We start from the raw sequence: 17,227 nt of genomic DNA, 5'->3' as shown, positions 1-17,227 counted from the left end.
TGACACCAAATTTTCACCAATTCTTAATTATCTCCCCTTGGAAGAAGGCATGGCCCTTCATTTGAACAAACCTGAACCCCCTTCACCCAAGGATGCTTTGTGGCAAGTTTGGTTGAAATTGGCCCAGTGGTTCTGGAGAAGAAGTCGAAAATGTGAAAAGTTTACAGACGGACGGACAGACAGACAGACAGACGGACTACAGACAAAATGTGATCAGAAAAGCTCACTTGAGCTTTCAGCTCAGGTGAGCTAAAAACTACATATTTAATTTTTTTTTCATTTTGGCTTGACAGGGTTCAAACAGTGAGAACTAAAGAAGAGAAGGAGGTGCTGGAACATTTTGCTGGAGTGGTGAGTATCACAGATCCATGTTATTGTGATTGCTACAATTAAGGTATTAGCACATTGTATGTAGGGAGTATGAAAATGATATGTTGTTTTTGTTTTATTATAGTTCACGATGATGCATCCATTGACTTTCAAAGAGATTTTCTCATCAACTGTTGAGGTACTTTATGCATTTGCTCTTCCAAGTTTCAAAATTAAAAAAGTATATATTTGAAAAGTAATATCCAGAATTTTTATAATTCTTCTTAATTACTTTGTAAATGTCATAATAACAGACCACCTCATAGAATATGTTATGTTTTTCAGTACATGGTGAATCGGATTCACAACAATTATGCTCTACAGGTAATTAAGGGACACAACTCTTTCTTTATCTGTTTACTTCACAATCCAGTCATTGTTGTCTGCTCTTGGCCGTTGAAAAGATTTACATACACATTTCAATCAAGAGATAGAAGTCGAAAAGAAATAAACTCTGAATCTCTTAATTATAAAACCACTTCAGTAGGTGTACTTGTGTAATTAATACAAACAAAAACAAATTCTCATCTGCACACATGTGATGATGTCATGTACATGTATTGATGGAATTAAATACAGTTAATAGCTCACTGCAGGCTTATTAACTTAGAGAAAAACTACTAATGTGATCTGCCTTTCAGATTGCCAGTTCTTTTTTAGGTCACCTGAGTCACTCAGGTGACCTATTGCTATATGTTTTCGTCCGTCGTCGTGCGTCGTGTGTTAACATTTGAACATTTTCAGCTTCTTCTCTGAAACCGCTGAACCAATTTCAGCCAATTTTTGCATATGGCATCTATGTGTGAAGGGGAACAAAATTTGTGAATTTCATGGTCCCTGACCCCTGGGGCCTGAGGGGTGGGGCTAAAACCATCAAAATTAATGCAATCTTTAAAAATCTTCTTCTTTACTCCTGGACATCAAGCAGTCAAACTGTTGACATGATTGTAATAAGCATTGAGCCCTCTACCAAAATTGTGAAATTCATGGCCCCAAGGTCAGGGGTTCTGGTGCTAGGGCGGGGCTATATAGATCATATAGTGAAAGTGCATTATTTCTTTGAAAATCTTCTTCTCTACTCCTGGGTATTATTGAAACAAATTGAATACATAGTTATGATAAGCAAGGGTGACTCTACCAAAATTGTGAAATTCATGGCCCCAGGGTCAGGGGTTCTGGTGCTAGGGTGGGGCTATATAGATCGTATAGTGAAAGTGCATTATTTCTTTGAAAATCTTCTTCTCTACTCCTGGGTATTATTTAAACAAATTAGATACAGAGTTATGATCAGCAAGGGTGACTCTACCAAAATTGTGAAATTCATGGCTCCAGGGCCAGGGGTTCTGGTGCTTGGGGGGGGGGGGGGGGTATATAGATCATATAGTGAAAGTGCATTATTTCTTTAAAAAATCTTCTTCTCTACTCCTTGGTATTATTGAAACAAATTAAATACATAGTTATGATAAGCAAGAGTGACTCTACCAAAATTGTGAATTTCATAGCCCCAGGGTAAGGGGTTCTAGTGCTGGGGGGGGGGGGGGTATATAGATCATATAGTGAAAGTGCATTATTTCTGAGAAAATCTTCTTCTCTACTCCTGGGTATTATTGAAACAAATTAAATACATAGTTATGATAAGCAAGAGTAACTCTACCAAAATTGTGAATTTCATGGCCCCTGGGTCAGGGGTTCTGATGTTAGGGCGGGGCTCTATTTATTATATAGTGAAAATGCATTAATGCTTTAAAAATCTTCTTCTCTGCTTCTGGGTATTATTTAAACAAACTAAGTACATTGTTATGATAAGCAAGGACACCTCTTCCAAAATTGTGAAATTCATGGCCCCAGGGACAGGGGTTCTTGTGCTAGGGTGGGGCTATATAGCTCCTACAGTGAAGGTGAATTATTTCTTTGAAAATCTTCTTCTCTGCCCCTGGGTACTATTTAAACAAACTAAGTACATTGTTATGATATGCAAGGATGCCTCTTCTAAAATTGTGAATTTCATGGCCCCAGGGTCAAGGGTTCTGGTCAAAAGGGGGGGGGGGGGCTCTATTGATTATATAGTGAAAAATCAAAATTTCTTGGAAAATATTCTTTTCTGCTTCTGGTTAAAAAGCAAAGATGCTAAGTATATAGTTATGATGAGCAAGAGTGCTTCTTCCAGAGTAGTGAATTGCATGACCACTGGGTCAGATGTGCTGGTATAAAGGTGGGGCTGTTGATAATGTAGTGAAAATGCATTAATTCTATTAAATAATCCTGTCTGCTCCTTAATGTTAAGCAGTTAAACAAAGTGATTACTTATGATGAGCAAACTTGAAACTTCTGGTCCCAGGGTGAGAGGCTCTGGTGTTTCTCGGTGGTGAAAGGGGGGGGGGGAGGGGCTCTATTGATAATATAGTGAATCTGTAGTGAAAATGCATTATTTCTTTAAAAATCTTCTCTGCACTTGGGCATATCAGAGGCAAAAAGTGTAAAAGTTGTAATAAGGAAGGGTATTTTTACCAGATTTTTGAACATATGGACCATTTGGTCAAGTGTTCTGGTCCTAGCCAGGGCTCAATTAATTTGCATTCTACTGAGAGGAGTTATTCCCCTTCGCCGTTTACTTTTGATAATTAATCATTGTAAATAATGTACTTGAAAAATTAATAGAATAAGAGAATTATGCAAGAATTTTTATTGTATAATACAAAAAGTATTTTCATAGTTTTAATGATCATGTGGACTTGTAAGTAATAGATAAATGAAAATGAGACAAAAATAACTTGTCTTATTAAATGTTCATCAAAGACCAAGAGAGGCCAATGTAAGAGATTACAACAAGGAATTAAAATAGTACAAAAGTACTGGTAGTTTGTTAATATACTGTATGGTGATAGTGATAAATTGGGAACAGATTAGAACCTAATTTATGTAATGGATATATGCCGAATACTGTTCTATATGTAAAATTATCAGACTGTTTGAGGCCCGTTTGGGCTGAAAACAGTCTGATAATTTTACATATAGAATTGTATGAGGCATATATCTTACTTAAAACATTGCTATTTAAATGTCCAAAAGTTACCTGGAGGAGTCCGATATTTACACAATAGGAGTTCAGGCATCAATAGTTTTCTACCTTGAAATCGTCTAATAAGTAGACAAAAGAAAAGAGAAAGTTTTTTTTTCTTTAGACAGTAAAATCAGTGAGTGAACTCTTTTGTTTCATTCACTCAATGGCAGTCGTTTGACTTAGCAGGAACTATGGACAGTGGTCAGGTGATGAAGGATTTTTTTATGATTCGGAATATTTTTTTTTTATTTAGTGCATTTGACATTGATACAGATACAGTGTTGGATGATATCTTCAAAATGCATTTAAAGTAAAAATGCGGTTTTTTATCTAAAATTTTGATTGGATGATATAATAAAAATCTTCGGTTTTAAAAGTGCGGTCATTGGCGAACAAACCTCGTTAAATGAAGATATTCGCAGACTGGTTCTTTTTCAGAAATGGATTTAAATTGGCTTATTCACAGTGCTGTATCGAAACGCTTTGCAAAAAACCAAATGGAAAGTGTTACTTTTGAGGAAGGTTAAAACTCCAGTTTCTTCTTGGATTTGCTATTTTTAACAACTTAATTTCCTCGCGTTCACTTTCCCTGAATTTTTTTCCTCCCTACTTTTTTTTGGTTTCTGGACAAATTAAACTTTGATTTCACTCTAGTTGTTGTTTTTAAACTACTGTCTGATTTTGTTATCACTGCCGTCCGATAATATATTATTGGACTGCTAATTATTATTATTGGACGGCTACAGGTAAATTTTTAGACTGCAAGAACAAAGGCATGACGTCACAGCAATGTTTTAAGAACTGTTAATGAATAGTAGACTAATTATTTTGTTGATCCTGATCACCCTATTTTTCTTGCTTTTGGGCAACAAAGCTTCACCTTTCATTTCATTTTAATACTCTATGGATCCTCTAAATTGTTGTATTGTACTCAGGTGACCGTTAAGGCCCTTGGGCCTCTTGTTTGTGTGATATGGTTTGATTGACTGTCACTGCTTTTACTTTCAGATTGTTGCCAATTCATTCCTGGCTAATCCTACCACCTCTGCCACATTTGCCACTATTCTTGTTGACTACCTGCTGGCCAGACTGGAGGAGATGGGATGTAAGTAAACACTGCAATCAGTGAAGGGAGCTTTCTTAGTGAAGTTACTTGAATTTATTAGTTTTATACATATAGATACGAGTCTTGGAATACATTTAATACAAGAATGAAAAGTCTGACATGATTCAGGTCATATATAACCAAGTGGTTATTAATAAAAATCAAAGTTAATAATGAACGTTTAATCACTCCATAAATATATCCATGATAATCTTTAATTTGTTTTAGTTGAAAATTCTTTTTAATATAAAATTATTAGGAAATGTTGCTGGTAATATCTGACTTCTTGTTTACAGCCAATCTGGACCGTTCTAATCTCTATCTGAAGTTGTTTAAACTGGTGTTTGGCTCAGTGTCTCTGTTTGCTAATGAGAATGAACAGATGTTGAAGGTAAGTTAATTTGTTAGAATTTAGAAAACACATGATTACCATGATATATTACTTCTGCAAGTTAAGTTTAATTCATTTGTGAATGTTTGCTTAAAGTCTGCAGAAAAAGCGACTTGCACGAGTTAGTTCTTTTATGTGTAGAGTCACATATACAATCATGTACAGATAGGATATCGGTACCCCCCTTCCCAAAAAATACAATTGAACTTCAATATCTCGAACACTGATACATGTATTTTGAATACCATGGATATGTCAAAGTGATTAGAAAGCCCCAAAAACCTATTCTTTAAGAATTTTACCCCCATATCTTGAATCCTCAGATATCTCAATTCTCAAAGTTTTTTTTTGGTCCCATTAAGTTCAAGATAACGAGGTTTGACTGTATATGGAATTGATACTTTAATGTTCATTTAATGAGAAGATTTTATGTATCTTTGTACAGCCACATTTGCACACAATTGTGAACCGCTCCATGGAGCTAGCGATGAGTGCCAAGGAACCGTACAACTACTTCCTGTTATTAAGGGCATTGTTCCGCTCCATTGGAGGGGGAAGTCATGACCTGCTGTATCAAGAGTTCCTTCCCTTGCTCCCAAATCTACTACAAGGTAAAGACTATTTGAAATTTAGAGAAATGATATTCAGGAACTGAACTAAGTGTTGCTGTTTTAAGTTTTACTGGCATTTGAAAATGTTTCAGCTAGTATTGAACAGAAGTAAGTTTGTACATGTATATGTGTGTGCAGGCTGTTAGTAAAGTACTGTACATCTATAAACAAGAGAATGTCTAAACAGAACTTTGAAGAACTTTAATTTACTTAAATATGTGTATATGAGATACTGAGCATGAAATACATATTCATATATTTTTCTAAGCATTTTTCCATTGCTTATATGGCAGATTAACTTGCATTTGAAACCATAATGGTTCCTTCAGTAGCTTCCTAGGAAACTGTAAAAAGATTTTGAATTGTATCTATTCGACAAAAGATAATTATCAAGTACAAGCTCACTCATTTCTCTGTATCATAGGATTGAACAGCCTACAGAGTGGACTACACAGACAGCACATGAAGGACCTGTTCGTTGAGCTGTGTCTGACCGTTCCAGTTCGTTTGAGCTCCTTGTTACCATACCTCCCCATGTTGATGGACCCCCTCGTGTCAGCCCTGAATGGGTCACAGACACTGGTCAGTCAGGGACTCCGGACACTGGAGCTCTGTGTGGACAATCTCCAGCCAGACTTCCTGTACGATCACATACAGCCAGTCAGAGCAGAACTCATGCAGGTATAGATAGTTATAAAAAGATGGGTTGATGCTTGATTGTTAGGATGTAATAAATAAATGGAATCATTTTGTTCTTAAGGTTTTTTCCTACCTTCATTTCAGAACTCCAATCCTGGTATTAAAATTTGATTTTAAGGGAGCCGACTGGGGTTTTATTATGTGAAAACTACTGTAGAGAAACTCTTTAATTTTATACCAAATGTACCTTACATTGACTTAAGTATATTTGTCAAATTTAGTGAGCATCTACCGTCTGGTTATTTTTTAGGGACCATCTCAAAATACAGGTACATTTACTATAGGATTTTATAGGAAAATAAGATTTTTTCGCACTTCGGAGCAAATTATACAAATGCTACTATAGACTTTTTGCTCAAATTATATTATTTGATGGGTAATACTATATTGTACATTTTTTGCGAGAAACACAAAATTCTACTGTCTGGTTTCCAGAGGGGGCATCTCAAAATATTTTCCTGTTTTTATGGAGTACAACAAAACATGACAGATACCACAGATTTACATAAAAAATAATAAAAATGATTGTGAGATTCTCAATTTGATGTGTTTAAAATTTCAAGAGCATCTATTTTATACTTTTTATTTTATGACATAATTTATGACCCCGCTTAAAGAACTTCGGTTATTCATAACGTCAAAAACACGCTATTACGATGTCTATCTACCCATCATTTGAAAAATTGTTTAAAAATCAGTTATTTAAAAACGTAATTAGATTTTTTTACCTTAGATTTCCTAAATTTGTTAATTTTTATAAATTATGTAAAAATAGTTGCTTTAAAAGAGTAAATACGCTTTATTTTACTATGCTGCATGAAGTATTGCGCAATGAAAACCCCAGTCGACCCCCTTAAGCAAAATGAAAGACTGAGTTTTAAGATTGTAAAGGTTTTGTAGAGATTTACATGTTTTATCATAGAATTTTATGGGGATTATTTTACTAATATTAATATTAATGAAATTTGAAAATGAAATCTCTTCTATAGTCTATCCTTACTTTTAGCACGTGAAAATTTAAATGAGAAGATAACACGTATTGACTTCTTTAATATATTTTACAGGCTTTATGGAAGACCCTGAGAAGTCCAGTAGATAACATCGCTCATGTTGCATTTCGAGTCCTTGGAAAATTTGGTGGAGGAAATCGCAAGATGTTGAGAGAACCCCAGAAGGTTAGAATGTGTACATGTATACAAGTGACTTTTTCATTTCATAAAACACAATATGTGAAAAATTTTTTTTTGAAAAAAGTGAGAAGTAATTCTAAATCCTCTGTTTAAATAAGTTTATGCAGAACTTTAGACATGAAAACTTTAAACAAAAAAATGGAGGATTTGTAATTGAATATAAATTTTTCCCCCACAGCTGCACTACAATGACCGTGAGACAGTGGGACCCTGTATCACCATCTACTTCCAGGATTGTAAAACCCCCATCACTAAACCAGTGGAAAAGGTATTGTGTCTAACACACTAGATAAGAGAGATACAAGGCTAAGTAAGGGAAACATAGGCTTTAGAATGAGATGTTATTAAATTTCTTCAATTCCTGTGTTTTCTTTAATTTTAGCTCAACTGGTTTTAATGTTACAAAAAATTATTTCTTAATGTTATCTTTATGATCTTCATCTTTAAAATCATAATGCTATAAGCTGATTAAGTTTACAAAGTACATAGAGTACATATTTTATAAATATATTCGGAATTATTACTTTAAAATGTTCACATTTATCTTAAAATTTATCAATTTAAGGACCCATTTGCTTATGCCTGTTAACTCTTATACACATTTACTACTATTTTACACCAGGCGGTGGACTTTGCCCTGACAACACTCAAGTGCAGCACCACAGATAACTTTGCCCGGAGACAGGCCTGGGAACTTATCAAGTGTTTCTTAGTCTCTGTGATGAACTTAGAGGACGAAAAACTAACACTCACCAATCTGTTTACACATGCCAGGTAATCAATTACACACACACAACAGGTAATTCATGTACATGTGATCACACACCAGGTACTTTGTAAGAACAAAATTCTGTGTTACTTGAATTATACCTACATTTACACGAATAAATAATTAGGCCAACTACACAAAAGTTAAAGATGATGATTTCTGTCTTACTGAAATGGAAAAAAAGATATTCATATCTTATCAAACTTAGAAATAGAATAAATACAGTCTCTTTGTCTCATTTCACATTGAGATATTCAGTAAAACTGTTTTTAGAGTGACATGAGTGTTATGAAAATGGAAACTGTCTTTGTTAATGATAGTACATGATTTCAGTTAGAGACAATTTATTTTATATACATGTACATACATATTGAACAAAACCATGAATTGCAGCTTCACAGAGAAGGAGATTCCCATACAGACAAGTCAGCTGTACAAAAATCCAGACGCTCACTCCAGAAAAGTCCACGAGCAAGCCCTGACCGGAATGTTTGGTAGGTTGTGTACAATCCAGACACCCATAAACACATGCTTGGATCTTTGGTCAGAGTCAATGACTTTACCCTTGGCTAGACTGACTATTTCATCAGATGACTTTTTGCTGTAGATAAATTACTTGAAAGCAGAGACTTCAAGGCAAAATAAATATCAGTGTTGATATTTCTCAAACATAATGCATTTGCTGTTGTTATTTTTCTTCAGTTACAGAAATTCAGTGAATGAAAGCAAATTTTTCTTTTAACAACAGTTGCAGCAGCCATTAAGGAGTTAAGACAGATTGCTCTCCCCTTCATGGCGTGTATGGTCAAACACTACACCATGATAGCCATATCTCAGCAGTGTGGTGAGTCATAAAACAGTATTTTTGTGTTTATAAAAATCATTTGTTTGAGTTGTGAGTTGCTGAACTAGACTGAATAGTGAGGAAAACCAAACTTGTAAAAAGTGAGGTTATTGTACTTTCTGTTTAACAAAAACAAAAACAAAAAAAATCTGCCTATTCAATACAATTTATTAAAGACATCACTTTCAAATATTTTTGAATGAATTTACATGATTGTATAATGTTTTGTTAACAGTAACACATAAATGACTGTTTTCTGTCAATACAGGCCCATTCCCAGTGGGGGACAAACAGAACAAGCTACAGGGTATGGACACACAGATCCTGATAGATGCCCTCGCTGTTATCATGGGACACGAAGAGAAGGAGCTGTGTAAACCGGGGAACCTGGCTCTGGTTCTAATTCTGGATACAGCAACTACTCTACTGGGATCTAAGGAGAGGGTAAGTGTAAACCGGGAACATTGCACTGGTCCTAATTCTGGACATGGTAATTACCTTACTGAGCTCTAAGGTAAGGGTAAGTGTACAGGATTAGTTTGCTGGGGAGTCTGTCTTGGCAGGATACATGGTTTAGGTATTATTGAGGTTCTGAAGCTGGGGTAAAAAAAAGAATTCTGTATGGAGCAACAAGTTCTGAAAAGTGAACATTATATGGAATGTAAAAAGATTGCTGAGACTTTTTATTAAGTTTCTTTCACATGTAAAAAAATTGATTTTACAGACATTGTTTAACTTGCCTCTCTAATTTTCATGCTCATTCCTGATGTTTATTCCTTTGTTGTATCTAGGCCTGTCAGCTGCCCCTGTTTGAGTACCTGGTGGAGAGGATGTGTTCTCTCTGTTATGACAGAGCCTGGTATGCCAAGTTTGGAGGGTAAGACATTACATCAGGTCACGATATTAACAAAACATCTAAATGAAAACTTAAAAATGAAAATTTAAGCACAAATCATAAATGAAAAAAATGGAGAACAATGTACAGCGATTTAAAAGAAATTCTAAGTATTTTAAATACATGTAATATTATGTGTATATTTTGTATACCGTATTTGGCTGAATATAATACGCACTTTTTTCCCCAAATAATTTTCTGTGAGAAAGGGGTGCGTATTTTACACCACAATGGGATTTTGATAGGTTTTTCTTTCATGTGAAACACGGCTATCATACGCACATACCGTAGTATTAACTAGAGACTTGTGCAATTTCTTGCTGTTTATCGCCGTATTTAAAACTTCGGAAAGTTATTGTTGGAATGTAGACTTGTTAAAAATGTTATATTTATAACCTTTTGATAGATAAATTAAATTTAAAAGCAAGTTAAAATTAATTTGAGCTGCACGTTCATCGTCTCCGTGAAGGCCGCCATTAACGATGTTATTTATAGATGTTCACACATTCCTTTGCCACGTGCTTCCGTAATCATAGTACACATGTACCTAATCAGTCAGACACTCGGTCAAAAAAGTAATAAGTCATTTTTTAATGAAATACAATAAAATAAAATTTTATTTTAGGTTTTAAATAACTCAGTGAAAATTCATTTCACCATAAACACCCCTCTATACGTCCCAATGAATGGAAGCCAATGTTGTGAACACGTGCACTTGTCACTTGATAATTACCCCTCAACACCCCTCCAGGCAATTCAATTGTTTACTGACTCCAAATCATTGTTTTTACAGTTAGAGCACTGATTATTTACTGCCTTTATTAATGGCTTTGATTATTTTCTTTGTTAAAAATCGGGGGTTGGTTTATGATCTTTCGTATGTATAAGCGTGTGTTGATTACGACACATTAAACAGTTAAACGCTTGTTAAATGTAATTTTACTTTATCTTATATCGGCCTCGTGTTAAAATGGTTGAGAGTTAAAAAAAGGAATATGAAGTATGTTGAAACTTAAGTTTATCATTTACTCGTGCTCTGTAGAAAATAAGATATCCACGAAGATTACCTCGATGTATGAAGACATATATCCCATCTTTGTACATCATTTTTACAGCTTTGGAGGTGTGTTGATAACTACACTTTATACGCTTGTTAAATTTTGATTTTATTTTTATAACATCAGCTATTTATTTAATTAATTAATTTCAAGTTCAAAATCGGAAAATCGTAGTCTATGAATACTTTGATGTTGCAATATCGCTTGCCCTGTTAAATTTACATAATTTTCAACATGATTACCTTAAACTAAAAATAAATATGCCAAGTGTTAAACTTGCAACAATATCTCGTGCTTTGTTGAAATAAAATTATTTCCACAAAGAATAGTTAGAATACGGCGACGTATAATTTCAATATCACCGTTTGCTGGAAAAAAAAACTCTGTTAATACTTTAATGTAACATTATCTCGTGCTTTGTTAAAATAAATAATTTCCTCCAGATTGCCGCGATATAGAAAGTCAAGATTAAAAAATAAAAACACATTTGAATAAAATATCGTGTTCTGTAAATTTTCGGCACTTTATCTCCGCGCCGATTTTCATGGCAAATTACCGCGATTTTCAAAAGTTCAGAACACTGCTTGGTAAAATTTTCTGCTGCGTATAATACAACCGAACTGCGTTTTTTCCCCCAGTTTCAGGCTCAAAAAGGGGGGTGCGTATTTTACACCAATGTGTATTATATTCGGCCAAATACGGTAGTTACCATGATATTATACAGGTGCCTGGCTGTCAGGTTTATGTATGAGAGGATGGCTCTGAAGTGGGTACTGGAGCATCAGTTTATCTTTCTGAAGGCTCTTCTGTTTGTGATGATGGACCTCACCAAAGAGGTGGGTGAACAGGCATTTATTACTCAGAGAGTATTCTATTCTTTCTTATTCTATTCTATTCTTTTTTCACATGTTTGTGATTTCTATTCAACACACTGCACTCGTTTACATGCTTTAGCTGTTAACCATGTAAACAAAACAAAAATTTGACTTGTTTTTTCTAACAATTTATCAGAGAAGTGAAGATTTGATGAAAATATGACACTTGTATTTGTGCTATATATTATTAAATATATTGTATTGTAATTATATGCACTTTAGCTTACAGTGAAAGAATTTGATAAAAAGTTTTTTATTTGTTTATTTCTTTCTTTATCATAATTTAGTTTTCAATCATTTATATTGTGTTAACAGAAGCACATGATGTGCAAAAATTTAATGTCTTTAAAACTTTCATTTTCATTAAATCTATTTTCACTTTCACTATCAGGTGTCCAGTGGTGCTGTGGACTTGGCTAAAAATAACCTGGAGAACATGCTGATCAAGTGTGCCTCAGAAATCGAGGGGGAGAAATCCTCGGAGGAGATACTGGCCGCCCAGAAGAAATCCTTACACGAGGTGGTGCATGAACTGGTCAGACAGATCACCTCCCCCAACACAATCGTCAGGGAACAGGTGAGTCAGGGTCAACATTTTTATCTCTCTGTGTCTAAGGGAATGATGCGTACCTATATCCATCAGTGTTACAATGCCATTGGCATTCACAGCATGTGTGAATGCAATAGAGTAGTTGAAAGTATGTTTCACTTGCAAGTTTTTAAAAATTTTGCATTTTTTGCAGAAATAATGAAAGAAACTTTGATTGTACATGCATTTTCTATCTGTTCTCATCTAATTATTTGTTAAAAGCAAAAAAGTGTTGTTTTTTTAATTTGAGAAATAATATTAATACTTTAAATATTTCCATGGAATGTTGTCCATGATAACTGATTTAAGATTTCTTTGCTTATGAGGGTAGCTTTAGAAATTTACAAAATAACCATTTTCCTTTCATCTCATTAGATTAATAATGTGTGAATCTGTATTTGCATTATGTAGGCCATGCATTCCTTGGAAATTTTGGCCAAGACTACAGGGAGGTCAGTGACAGACATCATGGAACCTCATAAAGAGGTGCTACAGGATATGATTCCTCCCAAAAAACACCTCCTCAGACACCAGCCTGCCAATGCACAGATAGGACTTATGGTAAGTCATCTACACCTCTCCTATTCTACTTTAGGACACAAACAGACAAATAATGGAAAAAGCATATTTACAAACTGCCAACCTACAGGGACCTCCATAGTTACCCCCACCCCCTAATCCATGGAAACGGGTAAAAACTTTGCTTGAAAAAAGAAAATTATGTACAGTCTACCAACTTGAGGACACAAATAGGACTAATGGTAAATAAATGACCCCCCCCCCCCCTCCTCTTTCAAATAAAACACATTATCACACATGCACACATAACTACACATGCAATACAAACTTAACAAATAAAATCTAAAGTACATGTACAGTTTCATTGAAGAAATATTGGCAAGTAAAGTGTAAGCTGTCTCTCACCCTCAAAATCAACAAAGAATTACAAATTCTTATGAATTTGTGTAGTATGGACTTGAACTACATGTATTAATGCTCTGTTAATTTGAACACCAAAAGCTTACAATATGCATCTGTTTTGTCATTTTCTATGTGAAATTTTGTGTTTACTGATATATTTTCACAAAGAGTACAGAATAGCAGTAGTTACTTGATGTTGGGAGATATGTCATATGTTTAGTACATGCTGTAAAAAAAGTTTTATTTCATCATTTGAAAATCTTTTTATTTCTCCTTGGCAGGATGGCAACACTTTCTGTACTACTCTACAGCCCCGGCTATTTACTATTGATCTTAATGTACTGGAGCACAATGTATTCTTCACTGAGGTACAGTACTCTATATTGCTAAAGAAATTTGAATAAAATGTTGAAAAAAAAAATTGAGGAAAAAATCCTTAAATTTATCATAAAAGAAGAAGCAAAGTTATCCCTCAGTTTTTCATAAAGATATATATATATATATTTATATACATGTACATGATTTTTAGAATAGCTTTTTACCTAGTGTCTTATTTGTTGAATTTTGATCTTTAACCTTTTGATTGACAGCTGCTGAGTCTATGTGAGGCAGAGGATGCTGTGTTGTTGAAGCTTCCCTGTTATAAGTCAGTAACAGACCTCGTACCACTAAGGAAAAGTGCTCTCAGTAAGTAAATTCCCCGTCCAGTGAGTACAAAATATTTTTAAGAATGGGGGAGTGGTGGGGTAGGGTGAGCATTGAGAGCAACTTGATCACAATTTTTTGATAGAAACTTGTTTTTCAATAGATTAAATTTAATGAATACACCTTTGGGTCTATGTAGTTATTTTGTTTATTGTAAAGTTAATTTTTGACAGAATGCTACAGAATACATGTAAGTGGAACTGGATATAGCCATGTAGCAAATAAGTTTGTATCATGAAGCAGTATTAATTTCCTGACAGATTTTAACACTGTTCTGCTGTAACACATAAACTGAGTTTAAAAAAAATTGTAACTGTAAAAGGTATCTATTCTTTTCTGGATACATATACCTATATCTTGTGGAGAAAATTTTATTTGAATTTTTTGCTCTGATATTAGGAGCCCTGGCTGCCTGCCACTACATTTCTAACAAGAGGGAGAAGATCTTCAATGTTTTATATAAGGCCTTAAACAGTAACAGTACAGAACTACAAGAGGTCGCCCACGACTGTATGAAGAAAGTAAGTCTTATTTAAACATGCCAGTTATGTATGACGTTTAAAAAAATTCCTCATTAATGTTTTAAAAATGTGTTGAAGCTTTGTTGTAAAATCAAACAATGTGATAGACTGTGCATGAAGACAAAGAATATACAGTGGTTCCCGTTTTATCGAATAGTCAAGTTGTCAGCCTAGTTTTATCCGAATAGCCGAAAATTAGAATAGCCGATTACTCCACACCAAATCCAAAGATAGATGTATAGAGCTACATGTATTGATAATACATCGTAGCAAATTTCAAGCTTGCACTTTCGTTTTCTTTTGACATGTTTACTGAATGACTTTACTAAAAATAATTTATTTCACTTACTTATGAATTTAATATGAAATTTTTTTTCAAATAAATTGACGTATAGAATATATTCTTTGATAGTTATTGCCATCTTAATTCAGCACATGTTTACAATCCTTCTTCGATGGTCGTCATTTTGGAAACGGAAGTAGACTAAATGCTTGACTAATAACCGTAAACTATTTTTCCCTGGATAGATTGTAAATTAAAAATAAACAAAAATATTAAATATATGTAATTTGTTTCGTTTTTATTTGTTTCTTTAATACGGTTACGTATTTTATACTGTGTGTGAGTTTACCAGATTCGTTCTTGTCTGCTGAAGAGAGATTTTGAGAGCCATGTGGAGAAAGATGGTATGAATTTTGAGACGTATTTTTATAGAACGGGCCATTTGTGATTTTTACCATAAATTTTGCACTGAAAAGTGAATAAATATTAAGCCAATTGACCAAGTTAAACGATTGAATAGGTTTATTTCATTATCCAAGCAAATTGTCATACACAAGCTAATCAGTTCAACAATTAAAATTTCACGCCGAAAAAATTGCAAATAATTGTCATAATTAACAAGTGCATCATTGAACCCAAGCTGATCACCACAACTGTAATCAAAACATATCTATTTACTATGCCCACTATTGACACAGGTAAGGTGCCTGTGTGCGTCCAGGCGTAACTAATCCCCTCATTGTCGTACTCAAGCCAGTCAAGGTAATTGGTGTCAAACTGTGTAAACAAAGGCTTCACATACGAAGTTGGAGGTGTGAACAAGGTGCTGATTATCAAAAAACACTATGATAGTCCAAATTTTGGTATCGGATAAAATGAAATTCCAATATTTTCTCATCAGAATATCAGTTGAAATTATTAATAAATATATAAGAAATGGTTTTGTGCTCTGATATTATATTGAAATAGCCGAAATATTCGTTAAACCGCTATCCAATAAAATGGAAGCCACTGTATTAGTCACATTATACTGTGCAGTGCAATTTTAACACACTTATTTGAAGCATGAAAAAAAAATATACAGACCCTGAAATGTGCTCTAACCCCATTCACTGTGTGCAACACTAAAGAATGGATATTTGGTTCGCAAGAAACACTGTTTACTATTTTTAAATGCTTCTTGGTTGCAAGAAAGTCAATTGACATGCTTTGATAGGATAGTAGCTTGTTTCGTGTTCTGTATTCAGTAATGATCACATTTGGTATAAACTAAAATTGTAGAAAACACAGTAACTGCTGTTCAAGATTCATTCATAATGAACATATTTTGTACCTTATAGTTTATACTGGGATGTCAGATTGATATGGAGAGTGTACACACCGCAATCCGCCCCCTCCTTCTGACCCTGGGGGATCACCGCAGTCTGAACGCCAGCGTCATACAGAGACTGTCCTACATCACACAACTCTTCCCGAACACATTTAATGAAAAACTTTGTGAACAGCTGCTGGTAAGTTTATAGATGTAGTATAGAACAAAGCATGTGCATGTAGCTATGAAAAGCTACTAATTGTATTAATTATTAATTCATTGTAATAGTCTGTAAACACCCGCTGTAAAGTCTACTGTTAAAATAATTATCCCATTGAATGTTTCTTGAAAAAATGTGAATGAGAAAAAAGTATGAGGTCATACCATTTTCAAAAAATTAATTAACACTCCTGTGTATGTTCCCTATATTTATTTTCCTCAAGGACACAGAAATTCATAGACTGTTACATACTTGATTCTTTTATGTGTATGATTTGATTCTGACAAATTGTAAACATTTACTGGAGAAGTGATGCATTGAAAACAGGTTGGTGACAAATTAATGAAGTAAAGTGTACAAAGAGCTTCCATGCTGTAACAGTTGTAACTAAATGAAGCAAACAACTTTTTAGTTCTTACATTAATAATCATTCAGTTTATGGCAATTATTAGTACAGTGTGGTCTCGTTATTACGATGTTCAATTTGCCGTTGTGTGGTAATTGTCAGAAAGATGGAAAAACTCCATTTGTGCAAAGGCCATTTAATTAGGGCCCCACATGAAATATTTAGTTCTATTAAAACATTACCAAGGTAAAGGTGTTACTTCCTCTGAAAGCCTTTTAACAGGGCTCTGTTTATGTCAGTTTTCTACAGCGCCATAGCAAAAGTATTCACGATTTTTCAAAATGGCGGCCATAAACAAGGACGCACTTCAAAATATTCAACTATTAAAAAGTATGAGAAACTGACTTATTTTCTTAATATTTTGTGAGTTGACCTTTGGATCTTATTATGGCCTGTTTCTGAA

General features: G+C 34.2%; 1 protein-coding gene across 1 annotated transcript in view; it reads left to right on the top strand.

Moving 5' to 3' along the window:
* Positions 1-17,227, top strand: part of LOC133193495 (transformation/transcription domain-associated protein-like) — a 69,354-nt gene that overhangs the window by 15,900 nt on the left and 36,227 nt on the right. Inside the window, exons 16-36 of the mRNA XM_061329466.1 lie at positions 294-351; positions 455-508; positions 655-693; positions 4,439-4,535; positions 4,832-4,926; positions 5,372-5,537; positions 5,962-6,218; positions 7,301-7,411; positions 7,605-7,694; positions 8,049-8,200; positions 8,589-8,689; positions 8,944-9,039; positions 9,308-9,483; positions 9,831-9,916; positions 11,717-11,828; positions 12,259-12,444; positions 12,868-13,017; positions 13,659-13,745; positions 13,968-14,064; positions 14,482-14,603; positions 16,227-16,397. Of these exons, the coding sequence (XP_061185450.1) occupies positions 294-351; positions 455-508; positions 655-693; positions 4,439-4,535; positions 4,832-4,926; positions 5,372-5,537; positions 5,962-6,218; positions 7,301-7,411; positions 7,605-7,694; positions 8,049-8,200; positions 8,589-8,689; positions 8,944-9,039; positions 9,308-9,483; positions 9,831-9,916; positions 11,717-11,828; positions 12,259-12,444; positions 12,868-13,017; positions 13,659-13,745; positions 13,968-14,064; positions 14,482-14,603; positions 16,227-16,397 (2,503 nt within the window). The remainder of the gene's footprint in view (positions 1-293; positions 352-454; positions 509-654; positions 694-4,438; positions 4,536-4,831; positions 4,927-5,371; positions 5,538-5,961; positions 6,219-7,300; positions 7,412-7,604; positions 7,695-8,048; positions 8,201-8,588; positions 8,690-8,943; positions 9,040-9,307; positions 9,484-9,830; positions 9,917-11,716; positions 11,829-12,258; positions 12,445-12,867; positions 13,018-13,658; positions 13,746-13,967; positions 14,065-14,481; positions 14,604-16,226; positions 16,398-17,227) is intronic.

The sequence above is a fragment of the Saccostrea echinata genome, unplaced genomic scaffold, assembly GCF_033153115.1.
Source record: "Saccostrea echinata isolate AGI-Se365-2 ecotype Australia unplaced genomic scaffold, CSIRO_AGI_Sech_v1 ptg000027l, whole genome shotgun sequence".
Classification (NCBI taxonomy): domain Eukaryota; kingdom Metazoa; phylum Mollusca; class Bivalvia; order Ostreida; family Ostreidae; genus Saccostrea; species Saccostrea echinata.
The sequence above is the reverse complement of the archived record's forward strand: the minus strand, read 5'-3'. Positions and strand labels throughout refer to the sequence as shown.